The sequence below is a fragment of the Tympanuchus pallidicinctus genome, unplaced genomic scaffold, assembly GCF_026119805.1.
Source record: "Tympanuchus pallidicinctus isolate F22 unplaced genomic scaffold, pur_lepc_1.0 scaffold1, whole genome shotgun sequence".
In the NCBI taxonomy this organism is placed as follows: domain Eukaryota; kingdom Metazoa; phylum Chordata; class Aves; order Galliformes; family Phasianidae; genus Tympanuchus; species Tympanuchus pallidicinctus.
Genome location: NW_026294618.1, coordinates 78,847,170 through 78,865,852, shown reverse-complemented (window position 1 = coordinate 78,865,852; position 18,683 = coordinate 78,847,170). Strand labels below are relative to the sequence as shown.

At 45.8% G+C, this 18,683-nt stretch overlaps 1 protein-coding gene across 8 annotated transcripts in view; it reads right to left on the bottom strand.

Annotated features, from left to right (window-relative positions):
* The window catches only part of TJAP1 (tight junction associated protein 1), a 38,472-nt gene that overhangs the window by 6,351 nt on the left and 13,438 nt on the right, over positions 1 to 18,683 (bottom strand). For 3 of the 8 annotated variants that reach the window (XM_052675792.1, XM_052675801.1, XM_052675806.1), the window contains 6 exons: positions 10,447 to 10,541; positions 6,842 to 7,000; positions 3,822 to 3,850; positions 2,626 to 2,787; positions 1,957 to 2,023; positions 124 to 231 (listed from right to left, as the gene is read on the bottom strand). In XM_052675792.1, the coding sequence (XP_052531752.1) occupies positions 124 to 231; positions 1,957 to 2,023; positions 2,626 to 2,787; positions 3,822 to 3,850; positions 6,842 to 7,000; positions 10,447 to 10,527 (606 nt within the window). In that variant the 5' untranslated portion in view covers positions 10,528 to 10,541. Of the gene's footprint in view, positions 1 to 123; positions 232 to 1,956; positions 2,024 to 2,625; positions 2,788 to 3,821; positions 3,851 to 6,841; positions 7,001 to 7,563; positions 7,635 to 8,906; positions 8,963 to 10,446; positions 10,542 to 13,824; positions 13,886 to 18,683 lie in introns of those variants that run through there. The other 5 variants (XM_052675818.1, XM_052675809.1, XM_052675841.1 and 2 more) reach the window with 4 other exon arrangements.

Here is an 18,683-nt window from a genome sequence, read left to right as displayed (position 1 = left end):
TTGTTCTCACATTTTTATACACATTTTAGTTATTCATGTGCTTCTTTACACTAATGACTTTGAACCAGAAAAAAAGCCCACACCTCAACACAGATCCACAACCATTTGTAGACTCACACTTACATTAAGTTCCTCCAGCTTATTGATAGTTGTTTTGGCATCGAGCAATTTATTAGTGAGCTCTACAATCTCCCAGTCCAATGTCTTGCGGTCCATCTCTGCCTTTTTAATCTGAGATGCAAGAATACCAGGTGTAAATTTCCACAGCACAGAAGAAACCGGTTTTACCACCCACCTCACTCCCAGCATAGCACAATGACATGCTCAGCTGATATACAAGAACTTTCATACAGACAGACAAAGGGCTCTTCACCTCGGGAGGGATTCACTCTGCTAGGTACAGAGACAACTAATGAGTTTGAATGTCCTTAATGCAGTCCCTCTTCTTGCAGCATAACTATGTTTCTTCTCTGTCATGGCTCACAGGGTGTCTGATGGCAAGCTACTGGTTTTGAACAGTCATCTTGCCACTAGCAGTAACCACCTTTGAGCTCGTGATAATCAGCCCTCTGCTCAGGACCAACAGAACAAGAATAGTGCCAATAAAGTTCAGCAGTCAATGCTGAATGGACAGGGGTTTTTTTTTTGGCAGGAAAAGGGCTCCATCTTCAAAGAGTTCAGTTCTTGCTCTACTAAGAAAAAGAACCTGCACAGCTTCATCTGGAGTTTCCCTAACACCCTCCCTAAAGCAGATCTTGTCTCTTTAGACTCCCTAATAGTTCAGGTGCATGGCAGACAGAAACTCAGATGTAACAACTGAGAGGAGCAATAGCTCAGAACAACCAAGCCATCCCCTTTCTCAAGAAGTTCCTCCAACACTCATCTAGTCTGCTCCAAGGCTGTGACCACCAAGGCCCAATGATGAGTCACACGTGAAGTACAGTGACACAAGGGGGTTGAGGAGGAGAATCCTTCCCAAATATACAATTGGTTTAGGAACCAACACAGTTTATATTAACCCAAGAAATTCAAGGGCTAGAACTAAACATTAAAAACAAACAAACAAACAAAAAACCACCCACCCTCATCTTGGGCTACATTTCAGCTGTTCAACTTGCCTGCTCACAACCCAGAAGGGGAAGGAAAGGGAGCAAACAAGGTTCACAGCCACCCACATCTTGTGCAGTGCCACAGCGTATGGGCACCACTTCCCAGCGCTCCATGCTCCAGCTGGCCCAGAGCCCAATGCTCTTAAGATGGAGCACTGCAAGCTAGGACCTGCTGCACCTGCTGTGGCCTGTGCTGCACCTAGGACCTGTGGGCAGCTGCTGGACACCAGGTGAACCCTTGGCTGGATGAGGGCTGAGGCCCCTCCATTTGGGATGGTATATATGCGGGACTGACAATGAAACCAACAGGCTGAGACATGTGAAGAGGAAAAAGAAAAAACACACAAACGAAAAGACGCAACTGCAAAAATCCAGCTTTGGCTGAGAGAGGCCTGAGAGGTGAGTGCGCCCAGCGTGTGCCAGCAGCAGCGTGAGGACGAGAAAGAGAGAGAGAGAAAGAGAGAGGGAGGGAGAGAAAAGAAACAGCCATGAGTGTTATGAATGCACACAACAGACACACACGCACACTGGCTCTGCCCCCGTCCTCCCAGGATGACTACCCCAAGACTGGCTGACACATCCCTGGCATTTTGAGAGGGACTGAAGCAACATGACGGAATATCATGCAGTTATGTTGTGGGCAACCAAGCTCACATGCATGACCAAGAAGGGGCTGAGTAAATCAAGAAACTAGTTTGCGACACCAGCCGGAAGGGAGAATAGATGGCCATGGCCAAACCCCACCCCACACCAACCACATCTGCTGGCTAAAGCCAGGAATCCTTCCCCCTTCTGCTCCTGACATACATGTCTCTTCTACCTCCTCTATGTAGAGCAGAACACTTACCAGGGCATGCAGCTTGTCTTCCAGGTCTTGGTTGGTTCTCTGGGAAGCAGTGTAGCTGTTCTGTAACCTACAGAATCAAGATCGTACACATAGGAATGGTCCTCAGGCCTTTACTCAAGTCTTCTTAACTACCAAGCAAAACAGTAATTCCACAACCCTAATACTCCTTAGTATTCACAGTACTAAGACAACGTAAAGGCCTTCAGACTCCCAGTTATTAGGGGCAAGGTGAGGTTGGCTAAGTGACCTTTCATGTCTTCGCTGGAGAAAATAAGAAGGACTTTGGAGGACTCCTCTGAGCTAAGCTACGTGTAACCATGTAATCAGTGCCTAGCATTAATTCCTAACCAAAGCACAACATCCCATGTAGTCAACAGCTCCTTTTTGCCGATGTCAGACAGCTATCCAAGACAGATCCCACCTTATAACCAATAAATAGAATTCCCTATTGCTGTCCATCCCTTGAACTGGTCATGTTCCTACACTGTACCTTGGAGAAAGCAATGGTTGCAAAGCTTTTACTCTCCCCTACGTCTGGAAGAGCACTGAGAATGCAGCATACCTCTCTGTTCAACACAACAGGGCATAGCCTGCTCAAGCCAGCTGAGAGAGTCCTTGGAGACAATGATCTCTCTAGCTCTATCCTTCTTTCATTTTTCTTTTCCGTACCTACGGAATTTGTCCTTGAATTTCTCCAGCTCCTCCCGGTTCTGACCCAGCTCCATCTCCAGGTAGTCTTGACCTGATTCCAGCTCCCTCTCCATTGCTTCCATTTTGTTAGTCACATACATCAGCCGTCGGCGCAGCTCCTCATTCTCATGTTGCAGCAGCCTGGACACAAAGGAACAAAGGTACCATTAAGAGGCACAAGGGGCACCCCACACCAGCACCCATATCCTGTTGCCTTGCTCTAGGGGCCAACCCAACATGTGGGCCCCAAAAAGTTGGGAACTGAACTATCAGAAGATTCCAGTCCATGAAGAGAGGTGCGCTATTGTTAAGAGATGCATGGTTTGTAACATACTAGATGGCTAGACATGTTATCAGCTCCCAGCTCCCTCTCAGGTTACAGTGCTTGGATAAAGTTCACTGGCCAGATGGGTCGTTCAGCTCCAGTGTCCCCCACTGGTGAATAAAACCCACTCAATAATTTATCCCATTGTAGGATAAAGAAGTCGAACTGCTCCTCCCTTGAACTGTTCAGAAGCACTCACACCTTTAACACATGGTGGAAAGAGTGCTCTGAACAGCTTTGAGGTCAGCAACAGAGGTGGGGAGAGGTGGTGGGGTAGGTGTAAGAGAGGTGATCACAGCTGTCAGTCAATCCCATTCTAATACAAACTGCTGTGTTAGTCCCCAGCCAGGACATGCGTGGTGGTCAGAAGGATTTCCTGTAGCTTTTCATTCCTTTGCGCTCAGAAAAATACAGAAGCACAGCACAGCTCCTCTCTAGCAATGCATACTTGTTCCTCACTATGGCTTTAAGCACAGTGCTGGCAGCTGTCTGTGCCCCACAGCACCATCAGCAAAGGGCCCAGTTCTCACCCTCACTCGGCAGCAGGCCCCTGCATGCTGTTTACATTAAAACAGATGCCACCACATGAAGGCACTTCTCTCTCTACTCGTTAAAGGTTTCAACGCCTCTGCTGCACCTGAAGATGTGTCCCGACGCCTCCAGAGTGAGGCATACAATGCAGAGGTTGGCAAGGCACAGTCTAAAGCTCTGCTCTCAAGAGAGCTGAATGAAGATGTGGAGCCTGCAGGGCCAGTCAGCTTTGCTGCACAGGTGACACAGGCAAGATGTGAGGAATCAGCACTCACACAGTTGCAGTACAACAGGCATAAAGGGGGAACTGGACACTTACTTCATCCTTTCTGCATCCGTCAAGGGTTCCTGCACAGGGAAGAAAACAGCTGTGAGTTGCTTTCATATAGTTCTTAAAGGACAAAGTTTCAGTTGCTAGACCCTATATGGGACTCTTCCACACCTGCTCTGAGGGATTATGATAAGCAAACTTAGAGAAGCTGGGCTCTGTACACATCACTCTGCTAGCTGATACCAAAACAGACTGTCTGTTTTGGTTCAGAGTAGAAGAGCTGGACTAGAAACCACCACACAAATTAGGTAACTTTATTCTCCCACCTGCAATCTCAGCATCTTTTGCAACATTATCATCTTTGTTGGTGTTTCAGCTTCCTACAAATCCACAGTTAGCATGAAACAGGAATCAAACAAGCCAGTATACATTGAGAATTAACTTGTCACCACAGCAATCAGAACACCCTCGAGGCCTCACAAAAGAATTACAGAGCATCATTTGGGAGATGAAAAAAACGTGCCTACCAGTTACACCAGCTAGATTATACTGTGAAAAGGATTTCTTTCTGCAGATGTGAAAACAGCCACTGTAACTATTCTAGGGTAGCACAAGAAATACCAGAAGCCAAAAAACCTGTGAAAGAAACGTTCTGGGCAACATCCCCACAGATGTTTGGAGCAGGGATCTGCAGAACAAGGAGAGAGAGTACTGCAGCATGAAATGGCTGTTGACTGCCAGCACAGCTGGGTGAGATTTAATTAGCACTAGCAACAACCATACTTTTTGTGAAAGCCCAAGGCTGCGACCATTCTCACAACGTCCAAGCTGCCCGTGATCTATTTTTGGTGCCTGGTGTAGCGCTGGCACTACAGAAGCCCTAAGTGCTGAAACACTTTAAACTGGCTATTAAGTGTCACAGTCAACTCTGAGCTTAGAGGCCATGCCACATGCAGTTGTGAATGAGGTTGCTAAGCTTCTAGCAATATTACATAAAGCAAACCAACCCCAGTTCTGGCATTAAGACATCAGGAGGCTGCTTCCTTCATCAGTTCACATTTTAAAAGGATAGTCCTTAGTGCCCGCATACAATCTCTTGTCCTTAAAGGCAATCCCATCAACCCAACCTCTCCTTGCATTCTAACTCCAAACAACAATTGATTAATTCATGCAGAATCATCTAGCAACTGCTTCCCCAACCTCTACAAACACACACAGCACACAGTAGTGACCGGTAAAGGAGATAAGGCAATTCCTAGTAAGATGAGGCAATGGTCCCAAACTAGGCCCAAAGGAGAAAAGAGCATACAGCTTACAAAGGCCTCAATCAGACATCACAGAGCCAGACTACCCCAGGATAGCTGAATACTGGGCAGATAAAAAGCCTCAAGAACATCCCACCACCTGCAGACACTAGAGCTTCCCAACTTGCTCCCTGCAGACTGGAGACACCTCTGATCTGCAAACACCCAAGAGGCCAGCAGAGGGGAGGGAGCACCAACTCCTGCCCCTCCACCTCCTGAGTCAAAGGGAAGCTGGCTCCTCCCAGAAAGATATACCCAACTTGGAGCACAGAGCAGCAACACAAGACAGCAACACTTGCAGTGACCGAGTACCCACAGCATGAGGTCTGGGGGCCTGTTATCTCCCCCCAGTACTGGAATTACAGGTGAGACAAGATCCAGGTAGGAGTTTTAGCTTTTGTGAGACCCCTGTCTGCAAAAGCCAGCAGTCCTGGCACCTACCTTGTTTAGTGCCAGGCTGAAGGAAGGGGAGGATCTAGATGGGGCAGGTCCCTTCTCCCAACTCCTGTGTGTTGGAGGGGAGAAGGATCCTTTCTCAGGGTAGTTCCGCTCCACTGTACGCTTCCGCTCGAGTTTAGCACATAGATGGTTTGGCTGTAACAGCTGTGAACAGGGACTGCTTTCATCCCTCTTGCCCTCTGCACTGCTTTTCCATGAAGACAGTGAGTGCTGCTGCCCAGAGGATGTCCCCGCCAGCCCCAAGTCTGCCAGCTGCTGCAGCTCATACTGACACAGATCTACCACCTTTCTGTCCAAGGAAAAGACCTTCTCCTTACTGTCCTTTCTCCCAGGGATGGGTTTCTTTCTTAGTTTGGAAACTCTCTCAGTCTCCTCTGCACATTTTCTCTGGCATGAAGCCATTCCCATTCCCTCACATTTCTTTTCTGATTTTCTTCTGCTTGGGCAGGAGGATCTTTCAGATGCACGCTTGATTTTGACCTCTTCCAGGTGACCTTCCCCTTGGCCTTCTGGCACAGAGCTTCTGGCACAACAGGCAGAATTCTGGTCTTGCTCTGCCCCCCTGGTCTCTTCTAGTGGGCGCAAGCGGATGGGACTCAGCACCCGCTGACTAATCTCGTCCAAGAATTTGGAGAACTGCAGTTTTTCCTCTCTGAGTTTCTCTTTGCGTTTGGCAATGTCAGCAGCGCTACTGCTGCTGCGCTCCAGAGAGCGTTTCTCCTTACGGACAAGGCAGAGCTGAGGATCACTGTACTTGCATGAACCACGGCCATGGGAAAGCGTCTCAACTGAGCGGGACTTGCGTAAGGTCTCAGGGCACGGGCCTGTTTGCATGCCAGGCTGCTTCAAGATCCCTTTCAGGGGCTGGTGTGAAGAAGAGACCCGAAACTTCCTCGGTGTCAAGACTTCAGGAGGCTCCTTAAACATAAGTGAACGTTCCAGGCTTCTGCTCTTGAAAGAACTGGAACGGTGTCCCTCATTTCCAGGCACCACAACTGTCTCCATGCTACGGCTCACAAATTTGCTGAGGTGCCCACGACTGCGGTTTGGGCACCGCTTCCCACTTCGCTGTCCCATCTTCCTACCATCTGGCGGTGCTGGCAAGGTCTGGCTCTTCACATTCAATTCTGCTCTGCACCCTGTCACTTCCTTCTCACTGCTGGACTCCAGGGACCACGATGAGGAGAAGTTCAGGTTGCGAACCTCAAACCCCTTTGCCTGCTCAAGCTGGCCTGACTCAGTGCAACTAAACCCCATTTGCTGGTGCAATGGTGATAAGCCCTTTGCCACCCGGCAAGCCGTTACCTGACTCTGCTCAGCCAAGATCACTCCGTCCTGGTCGTCACGAATGATGGGAACCTCATGACGGATCTCACGATGCTGTGGGGGTGCCTTGCGGTAAGGCTTCTTTGTTGGAGCTGTGCTCGACATCCTCCCACCTGCGTGGCTCCAACAGCGGGTTACCTACCAACAGCAGAAAGTTCACAGAAGAGAGAGGCACAGACACTCCATTGAACCCTAGAAGCAAACCAGCAGGAAATAGTCTCCCCTGGAGTCCCAGAGCAGGTCCCCATGCAGAGTATTGATAGAGCAGGAAAAGGATGCAACCACGAGCCTTGAGCAGCAGCTGCAGGAGAGGGAGCAAAGTCAGAGATAGATGTGTCCTTCTCCCAGCCAGAGAGAGCAGAGGGCTGGCACATCCTCTCCCCCCTTCTACACACACTCACTCACGTAGTTTGTGTGTATCCAGATTATATATAGCAAACGAGAACAGGCCTCACAGCAGAATATTGATTAGGCTCTTTAGGAAAGGCCTTTTCCAATGTGGAAACAGCAAGCCTTACAGGCAGCAGTGACAGTAGGAGTTATTGATTATGTGCTGTCACTGTCAGCAGGAACTATGTGGGAGGAGACTGTAGTCACTAAAGAGCCCAAATTCAGAAGTTTTCTGCTTATACAGAAACACAAGTGGGGCAGACTGTAGGAGGCTTGTCAGAAGGAGGTACCATACTTTTACAACTGCTTACTCTGTCAGAAGAGGCAAAGACCAAGTTGCAGGTGGCATCAAATTAGGAAGCAACACCATTAATGTTGGTACCTAAGGTCAGAAGTTGCAAAATGCAGCAGTATTGCTATGAGAAAAACCAGACTAGCTTTTGTTCCTTTATCTCAGCTGTGCTGAGCAGAAAAATTCTGCCTGCTGTAGGAGCAGAAGCAGCACAAGAGCAAGATGTGGGACAGAAGGAAAGCAGCTATCTTCTTTTCCACCACTTTGTAACTCCGGTGGAGAGCAGGAAGATTTTCCCTCAACCAGCCAGAATTTCAGCCATCCCACTGCACACAAGACAGTAATTCCCAGAGATGCCAAGACATCTCTTTAGGGCCTGATGGCAGATCTCCCCTGATGACAATACATGCATCATTTACAATCCCCCACACATTTGGAGTAAGCACCCTCTTCCCATTCCCCTTTCCCTTGCTGAATCCTATCATTGACAAAGCTTAGCATCTCTGCAATCCATAGAGCCCGATCTGCAAAAGTCTGAAGTGCAGGACCTGCCACAACTCAGATCACCCTTTCCACTCGTGATGAGAAGGCTGTTTAATGCCTGCTTAAACTGGCCCTCCCAGTTGGCCAAGGGATATTGCCAGGCCAATGACTTAACGGAATTCATTTGCTTTATGTTTTGGCCAGGGGAGTTTTACATGTTATGCAGTGTCCAAATGGAGCCCTGAGAATTATCTTCAGTCCTTATCTTCTCTTGCTTAGCTGCATCCTCCTGACACTTATACTGAGCCCACTAGAAGGGCTGGCAAGTGTGGAATGTCTGTACTACATAGAGTGGCTCCAAGCCACGTCAGGCTTTACATTTCACAGGATAATTTATAAGCTGTCCTCCATTGTTCTAAAAAGAACACAAGTACTCGTGTTTTCCACATACGTGGCCACTTTCAAGGATTAGTTTGTGAATCTCCACAACAAAAATCCTGAAAATTCACCTTTGCTGGAGTCATTTTCTCAAGATCTCTTTCTTCAAAAAAAACAAGGTGAAGAGATCTCAAATGTTTTAGAAGAATCACATCCAGCATACCAAATGCACATTCCACTACATCTCCAAAATAAACTGCTGGGTTTCTTTTGGGATGTAGTAGGAAGCTGGATCTATCTTGCTGGGAAGACGTTCTCCTCTTCAAAGTGAAATGCTGATCTCCTGTTAGAAACATATTAGCAAACACCACACCATTATGCAGGTAACCTACAGTTAACTCTTCTGTCGACTCCTGACAGGCTAAGGACAACAAATACTCATGTAGACATCCCAAAATGGAATTACTATAATTTCTCCAGCCCTAAAGGACCTGAGGACTTACCAGCCTAGGCTCAAATTCAAAGCCTCATGAAGCAGTGACCCTCACTCAGATGCCCTGAAGAACAGAAACAAATGACTTAGCATCTATCAAAAAGTCAGTTGTAAATGTGTAAAGAAGAGGGAATGTTTACTATGACGCACAACAGGATATTTACCACACTACAAGTGCCTGTTTCAATCCACAACAGTAAGTTGTAAAGGAGATTAGCTTAGGACAGTTGAGCCACATAGCCCAGCAAGAGCTAGTAAGGCACTTGGCAAGGACACATCCCAAGGACTCACTCAGGCAACCCAAACCATGCAAATTCATGAAGCAACAGGTTCCAGAAAACCTTGGTTTCAGGAAGGTCCAAAACAAATCTGTGAAATGGGACCCTTACTGCTCATTTTCTCTGATACTGCAGATTGTGAAGCCTAAATGCTAAGAGGACAAATGAGGTGATTGTTAAGTCAGTTCTTCTTGCTAAAGGTGCACTTACAAGTAAGCTGGAAATTATCAGGCTCTCCTTTGAGCCGAAACATTACATTCCTGTGCCTACCATCATGATAGCTCACACCTCTACAAGAGAGAAGACAAGCTACTCTCTGGCTTCTTACAAGCAGCGTGTCATGCTCCACGTTGGTGCAAATAGGCTTCTGTGAAATACTGCCCATCCAATCCAGGATTTAACACAAGTTCAGAAAGGATATTCTGTATTCAAAGCTCAGGGCGTCCATCACTACCTAAAGAGAAATGGGTGGATCCAGGAGACAGCTCTAAGAGCTTAGCTGTATGGCTATCACACTGTCACTGACATGAGAGAGACTGCAGACGAGTCTTCCCTTTCCTGATGCACCTCTATTGCTGCACTGCTTTTTCCCCTATCCATGGCACCAAGCCCTCGGAGGAGCAACAGAAGTGAAGGGTGTGGAGTAGTTGTATGCATATGGGGAGAGTCAGATGGAAGGTGAATGGAACAGGCAGGCAACCAGGATCATGCAAAACTCTGCCAAAACAAACTGAAAGGTGCCCTGGTGCTGGCCCTGACCCAACAAACTGTCTAGCCCCCTTCCTTACTGCAATGCTATTGTCAGGTCTCAACTAGTAATGTTAAGAACAGCTCCACAACAGCATAACTGATCTGCAGGAGCAAGCTGTAAAGTACAGTGTGAGAGAGAAAGAGAGAGAGAGAGAAAAATGTAAGCCCAGGAAGGACCAGTTGTTACAGTTTGAAACTGCTTTTCTACCAGCTCCCAGAAACAGCTGGAAGTCAGACTGGCAAACAAGCACAGGCCTCCATGGATCCCTGCATGTTTCCATCACGGTGGTGCTCAGAACAAACACGCTAAAGGCCTCACTGTTTCTCATCACACAGTTCCTCAGGTTCAGGCAGGACTGTCCCACTTCCTATCCAATACTCAGCAACTGAACTACCTGCCATCTCATCCTCACCTACCTGGAAGAGATACCAGGACTGGAAACCTACCCTCACAATTTCAGAATTTCCACTCAAATACCCACACTGCCTCCAGGCAATTTTCCCTCAAACAAGGACTTACAGATCCAAAATGACGACGTGTCCAAACATTTCTGACTGCCTGTCTCCGAATCAGCTTTCCCCTGTCAGCATCCAGCAGCATCTGGCCAACAGCTCCTGAAACATGAGAAAGGAAACTGTCAGTCACCTATTGACACAATACATGGAAACAGCCAGGCACGCGCAGAGCAACCCACAGCCAGGTGCCAGGGCAGGAGTCAGAAGCAAACTGCTGCACTATCAGGCTGCTATCTAATTACAGGAACCTTAGTGCAAAAGAAGCTCCTTGTCTTCACTGCATCCCAGAAAGGGAAATTCTTTTAATCATCCCACCACTGAGCAGGATGCTTGTGCAGAATAGGAACCAGCCTGCAAGAGGCAGCCTGACCAATATCAGGAATCCAGTTTCTGTCATTCTGCTTTAACCAGCCTGCCACAACAGCCTGACTTTGTTCTGCAAACTTCACTGTAACTAACTACACAGTTAGGCCCCCTCTGCCTATAATATCCAGGCATTCTTTGCATGTGAGGTGGCTCAATCCCCTGCTATTCCATTCAGTGAGCAACAGACACACTCCGCAGATCGATGGACCTTGTGATTCTAAGCAGAAATGGACATAGGCAACATCTAGTAACAGAAGAAAGTGCTAATTCTGCTCTACACTCAAAGTATTCACAAGCCTCTCTAAAGAAACTTGCTTAAAAGCTCACATTCTGTTGTACCCAGGAAGAACTTAGCTTTAGCGTGAAGCTACAGCAGCAGGCAGCTCTTCAGCCCAAACATTGCTATTCTAATTAGCACAAGAGGAAACTTAACCTCTCAGTCCCTTTTATCTGCCTTATCCATCTTTCCCAATAACACCCCTTAGCATTTACAGTTCTCTTTCTAGCAGGCTATCATCTGCAGAAGCTCCAATTCTACAGTCTTCTAGATCCTACCCACAATAACTCCTGACTCATATCTGAGCTCACTGACAGATACAGCTTCACTCGAACAGTTCATTGAGGGCCACCAGACTTGGGCTCACACCCATCAGCAATAGTCACGTCTTCAAGGAAAACAGACATGAACAGATACAGGGTCAGAAGACTGCAGGGGAAACCTAACAATTTACTTTGCTGCTCGCAAAAGCTAATGATTCCTCCATTCCCTCACAAAGACAAAAAACAAACCACCCCTTCACTGAGACGAAGTGCAGTGACAGTGACTGACTGCAGCTGCACACACATGCTTGGCTCTAGTTGTTTCTATCAGACAGCACCCCTCCACGTAAAATCCATTCAGAGTGGCCACGTCCTCTGCATTGTTTAATAAAGATGGAATTTACCACACAGCAGGAGCAGATGTGACATAGTCTAAGTCATTCAGGGCTATTCTGTTCAGGATCCACAGAACTAATAGCTACTCGGTATTCTTGCAAAACCACACCACTACCCAGTTGCATCACCTTCTCTCCAATAACATGAAAGAGCACATCTATGATGTGTTCCTCATCACTACCTTCACTCGTGTTGCTTTTTCTGATCCTTTACAGCTGTCTGTTCACCAGTGTTCAGGAACAGTAGTTTTTGATCCTTAATAGAAATATGGTGATACTGCTGCAGAGAATGTTCCTTATTTCAACATCATCTTCCTTTCAAAAGGAGCATTTCTTTGATCTTGCTATTTAATCAGAAAGATAAGCTTGCACGACAGAGAAAATACCTTCTGTAACACACTCATAACCACATCTGTTTCTAAAGCAACACTACAGGAACATCCACTGGCTATCACCAAATCAGTACTCCAAAAAAAACTCCAATCGCATACTCATGTGTAAAAGTAATTGCTGCTACTGCCCTATCTAATCACACAGCTAACCCAGAATGTTCAGTTTAACCAGCCTACAGCTTAAATACCAGATTCTGGAGATTGGCAAGAATTAGGAGGCAATAATTTCTCCTTGTTAGCCTCATGGGAAGCAACAGCAAGAGATCTGTCACTTGTCTTCCTGTTTCCGGACAGAGCCAACCTCAGCCCCCTTGAGTCTCAAGACAGATTACACAAGGAGCTGCTGCAGTAAGCCTGATCAAGACTGCTAATCAGAGAGATGGGGGATGGAGAAACTGCACTGAGATCTTGTCAACGACAGAAGAACAAGCTGTCTGAAGCTAAGAAGTAGCCCCTACAGACCGCTCACGCCAAGCACAGTGGAAAAGGACTGCAAGGTTATTAAAGGATATTTTAACATTTAATGAGGTCCTTTCATGCAGAGAAGGAATTTCAATTAAAAATACGTTCAAATCCATTCCGCTGCTGGCTACTTTGAGGCTCCCAGGCTTTTAGTTTAAAATAATAAAGATGACAGCTCCCAGCTCAGAGATTTGCACCTCAGTTCTACTTGCATGTTAATGCTCACAATTCACATCTGAGTAACAGCATTAGAGTGACTCTTGGATTAGAACTGAATTTCAGAAGGATTATTGCTCATTTCCGCTTTTTCCTATCAATTAACCTTGACTATTAAGCAGAAATCTCTGTTCCTTGCATGGGAGCAACTTCAAGAGATAGCAAGAGAAAGGGATCAGATTCTCTGTCGAAGAATAGGCCTGCTTAACACCTAGCATATTTCCAAAGGAAATGAATCCATGGACTCTACAGTCTTGCTTAGTTCTTGCTGAATATAAATACCACCAAACAGGACATATCATGTGTCTGTCTCATACATGCACTCTATGAAAGTCTCTCACAAGTTATCAAAATCACACTTCTCTTATGGTCCCACTCCTTCCATGCACAATACAAAGATTCCCCATCTCCCCAACTCAGCTGGGCTCCCTATCCTTAAGTATGGCTTATTATCTAGTCACCATGCTAAGAACAGCTTAGCTTCCCTAACCCTTTTATAAAAGCCAGAACGGATCAGAAACACTAACATCTCTCACATGTAACTGGAATAGAACACAACAGCTGATTAACATCTGAACAGGAACAGGACAGGAAGCAAAAGACCCGAATACAATCCCCAGAAGGAATGTTAATGGAGAATAAAAATACCCAGGGGAGATTCTGACCAGGAAATGAATGCTAGCTTTCTAATCCATATGAGAACAGAGAACCACCTTTAATGGCTACATATGATATTGCACAAGAACTAGTTTGACAAAAGGTCACCCACCAAGTTACCTTTAGCACTGACAGCTACAGAAAAGGACAGCTACAGAAAAGGTACTAACAGCTTCTCATCCAAAAACACTGACAGACCAGAAGCCTGTTTAGTTTGCTCAGTGATTCCTTTAGTTTGATCACTTTAGTTTGCTTAGTGGTCCTTTTGATCCTCACAAGGTGGGTTAGGATGCAAAATTCCAGAGCTTTGCTGTCTTTGCGCCTTAGATTTTGTGTCTAATTCCATCTTCTCACCTGTGTTCCTTTAAGACCTTCCATGGGAAGACTTCTGGAGCAATATCCATTTCTTAGATATCTAAAGAGACGTAAACCAGGCCATTAGGAAACTACTCACACAGATTAGGAAAACTCTCAAAGCTCCTGAAAATAACCACATGGTTCCAGCTAGTAAAAACAACTCTTGATGTCCTAACAACACTTATCTGTTAGAGCCTGGGAGATCACGAGGGAAATTGAGGACTCACAGCCTTACATTCTCCCTCTCAAACACAAGCTAGAGAATGGCTAAGGCGAGCAAACATCCGATGAGAGGGAGAGGGTGAACATGTCTCTAGAAAATCAACATGTAGGAAACCCCTTCCCAGACCCCCTGCCAGTTCCTGCACTGTGTAGGAGAGGAAGAAAAGGAGAAAGCGTTACCTTCCAGCAGTACATAATGAAAGAATATTAGATTGGATTGGGACGAACTAGGAAAAACTTAAGTTTCTCAGCCACTGAAAAGTGGTCTTTCAGCACGTGTAAGTATTCCCTAAGTCCCATCCCAGCAATTAATACCAACAGTCCTCTTGTTTCAGCTCATGATTTTTTTTAAGTTATGGGAAAGCAATAGCCTCCAACTTCTCAGCTGCAAGGACTGCAAGTCACTGAGCTGTCCCTCTAGCAGAAAACATAGCAATGCTAGAGAATGCACCATTACTGCAGCCTACATGCTTGCCTAAATTTGCTCTCCAGAACATATCCTCCATCAATGAGCTGCAGTAACCCACAGATGGCTGTATCTACACAGACTGACAATGGAGCACAGCACATCATTTGCATAATTAACAGAGGACAGATGGGCAAGTTTGTTGCAGTGACCCAACCTAGAAAATACCTGAAAGGTTGCAGAGACTTCAAGCTCAGCCCTGATGCTTGCGGGTGGTAGTAAAAGCAAATTTCAGAAAATGAAAAAGCTGTTTAGAGCAGCCAACTTCATTCTGAAATATTACCTGTACAATTGGGTTTGTAGAGCATTTGTTTAGCTGTCATTGAACCTTCAGCCACCAGGAGAAAACACAAAGTGCATCAACTAGGTTCATCCTTTCCAGTGTGAAAGTTAACTGGCATCTGCAGTGCTTAGACAACAACTTTTTCCTTTTCACCATGAGTTTTGTAAGAGCTGAAGTCACCATTCACACTGGGGCACATGCATATTGGGGTGAGACAGGGTCAGGAAAGCAGCATGAAATTTATTAGCAGGCCAAGGAACAACCTCAAGACAGTGTTCCAGAGGTCTTATACCTGTAACTAGCGAAGAAAGTCCCGGTCTATAAGGAGGAACAATCTACAATCACATACTGTGGCTAAGAATGGCCAAGCTGTACAATGGTTTGCAAAGATCAGTGTGCCCATCCTCCACCACCATGCACCACAACAGGCCCTTTCATTCCACAATCACACGGCTGCAGCCAAACATGACATACTGTTCAGCAAGTAATAAAAAGGATCAGCTTTTTCCCCAAGGTCTTGTCTATGTATACACTACACTAAATCAAATTGAATTAGAAAATAATGTAAAATGGTATAACCCTCCTGGGTAAATGTTTTTAATTCAGTTTGATAGCACTTTGTGTTGAATCAACTTAAGTTAAATAGATAGATACAAGACAAACTAAATTAAGGATGCCTATACAAGAATGCTGCGCTAATATAATCACAACTGTTTCAAATCTGATTAAGTTAAGTCAGTACAACTTCCCTGCACAGACATAATCCTTAACAATATTGAAGTTAACCCTTTTTGTCCTTTCCTGCTTCGATAGGAGGTTTTGTGTTTGCTTGTTTGTTTGTTTTTTCCTTAAGAAAAAAGAGTGACATTTCTTAGAATTAATATAAGCTAACCACATCACACACTAAGGTATTGAAGTTACTGACATTGATATGACTAGAAGGTTTTTACCACTCCAATGCCAATCAAATATCATCATAGAGCTGAGACCTTCATGGTGTGACATTTTCTCCATTCTCCCTGAGCAAGAGAGGATGTATGATAACAAGCACTTGAGCTGTACCCTGCTCTCTGTGCAGGGTACAGCTTTCGCTAGCTGATGTCCAACACACCTGGACCCGTTTGGACACAGAGAAGGGAATGTCCTCCCCACTCTCATTCCTAAAGGAATGGCTCACCGATAGCTTACCTGAGCAACCAGAGCGTGGAGTTTAAGCATGTTAGCTAAGTGCCCCCAGGCACGGCCTTACTTCTGCCCTCTCCCACCAAAGCAGGAGGTACTGCTGCTAACAGCATGGTAATCAAATACACAAAACAAGTTCGAAGTCACAGGTGTGATGTGCTGACAATTCACACTCCAAAATCGCTTCTGATCTCCCCAGTTCCCACAGCATTTCCCCCTGAAACAAGTTTGTCAAAATTAATTTCTAGCAATTCCGAACTACCAGTTTTTTTTTTTTCTTCCTCAATTAAAAACCATCTGAACTGTTTCTCCCCAAGTACCACGACAGTTCATCTTCATTCTTTTGGTGTACTCGCTTCCATTTGTACTTGCTTTTCCCCTGGGGTCTCCGAGCTCATTTTATCCTTCCTCACACCCACTGCAGCAATTCTGTTTCACCACTGCCTTCCCTTGCCACCTCTGAGCTGCCCTGCAGAGCTTGCACCTTCTCCAGTGCAACAAGCTTTCCCTGTTAGCACAGAACAACAGGGAAAATATTCTAAGCCCTTTGCAGGGAACTGTTTCCCTCATCAGCCACCAAAATAATTGTGTCACCACTCTCAGGAACAGAGTGAGCTGTCACTTCTGCTCAGTACCAGAAGCAGCACCAAAACCAGAACTGCAAGGCCACTTCATTTGTTACTTTTCGAAAAGAGCTATTTTGAACCCCAATCACATGGCAACACAGGCTGTGGGTACATATGAGAGTTCAGTTGCTAAGGGAACCACACTTCCACACTTTTTATTTTACAAGATATAAATTCCAACCCTCATAGGGCTGCAGGTACATTTTCACAATAAACTACTTGGTGCTGAATTTCAGATTCACACCAGTAGTTTCTAGCAGCTATGAGGTCCCATGGCTCCAATACCGAAACCAGGATTCATGCTCACCATACTTGCATGCATTGAGAAAAGACAATAGAAATTTCCATTAATAAGTAAAGAGACCAAGGGAGAGAAAAGAGCCTTGCGTGCTGCATTTGCATGAAATTCCATACAAATTTTGTTTTCCAAACAGAACAGCCTCAGCTGTCATGAAAAAAGAAACGTAGGAAAATTCAGCAAGACAAAGCCCTATCTCTTGCACCTAAACCAGAAGCGATCTGGGCTAGAAAGAAGGAAAGCCTGCATGTACTAAATACCTTCCTGACAGCAGTGAGCTGAATGACAAACACAAATAAAGCAGCAATCCTGATTAAGTAGTGGGAGAACAATATTTGTACTATTCTCAATTTTCTCCGCCACTATGGTTTAATCCTAGCAAGAATCATTTTGGTTTAATTAGCTTTTGCCTAGCAGATGGTCAGATGTGAGAGGCAGAGAATGGTACAGGCTTAACTGTTGTGTGATCGTGCAGCTGCATCTGTAGCCGAACAGTTAAGCATGGCCAGGAGTCCAGCTGTCGTTTGCACAACACAGTCCACCTTTGCCATTAGGCAAATGTCAGCTCCCTCTTTCTCCAGAATATATGTCAGGAGCAGAGCTACTATTCAAAGGCAGGCAAACACCTAACGTGCAATGTCACCAACATCCCTCTTTCTCAGGGAAAACCTTTAAACCTTAGTCAACTGAAAGTCCCTCTTTCTTCAGTGACAGAAGCACATTCAGATGCGTTGCCATGGAAACCTGAGCCATCCTTTATGCTATTTATCACAGAAAATCTAGCACAAATATTTTATGATCTCCACAGCACTGAATATAGGCAGCAGACAGTACAATGAAGTGAAATTACAGACTCCAGCACTATGTGAGGACACCAGTAGACCGTTCTTCAATCGACCAGCCTGGGCCTTACTTTACCTGCAATAAGCAATAGTTCTTCATGAGCTACATTGGAAGGAACAGAAGAGGTAGTGGGGCAATAAAATAACCCAAGTCACAGCTCTAGAAACTGCAGCAAGGACTCCCCATGGATTTCCACTTGGCCTCTGCAGCCAGGTGTGATTCGGAGTGTTGGAGCACTGCACCTACAACACGCTGGCAGCAGTAGTCTCAACAGGCCACAATGCACGAAGAAGGAAAGGAGGCTGCTTTTGAAAACATGCTTTGGGCCTAGCAGATACAGAGCTTGAGCCAAGGGCAGGAACAGGCACAAAACTTGTCTCAACTCTGTAAACAATGGAGCGGCACGGTTCCTGAAGCAGAACGTAAGCCTGGAGCATCTTCTCTTTTTTGTGGTGTGGTCCCATAGTTAATCTGCCTCGGTTTGCCTCATCTGTTTTAGATTTTTTTATTTGTTTTGAACGCATTTCTTAGCCTTCAGCACCACTGAACTGCCGAAAGATTTTATGCTGACAGTTCAGTCACAGAAATACAACATGGTTTAATCCAGTTTAGGAAAAGCAAACAGATCCACCCACTCATCTTTCACTGGTGACCTGTATGAGGCACGCAACTCTGGCTATGCCCCTTCTCCCATTCACCTGGGTTCCTGCTAGTCCTCATACCAACAGGATCCTAACAGCGGCAGCAGGGACCCACACCTCCACCATTCACCCCACAGATGGCACATGAGGAGCCTGCTCTGATCAGCCTTCCATGCGTGCTGTGATAAACCCCCAAGCTCAATTTTCCTCCCTCGGGAAAGGACCACCACAGACATCCAACCCCAGACCAAGTAGCTTCTTCGATTATTCTCTCAGACAAAATTCCTCCTCAGGG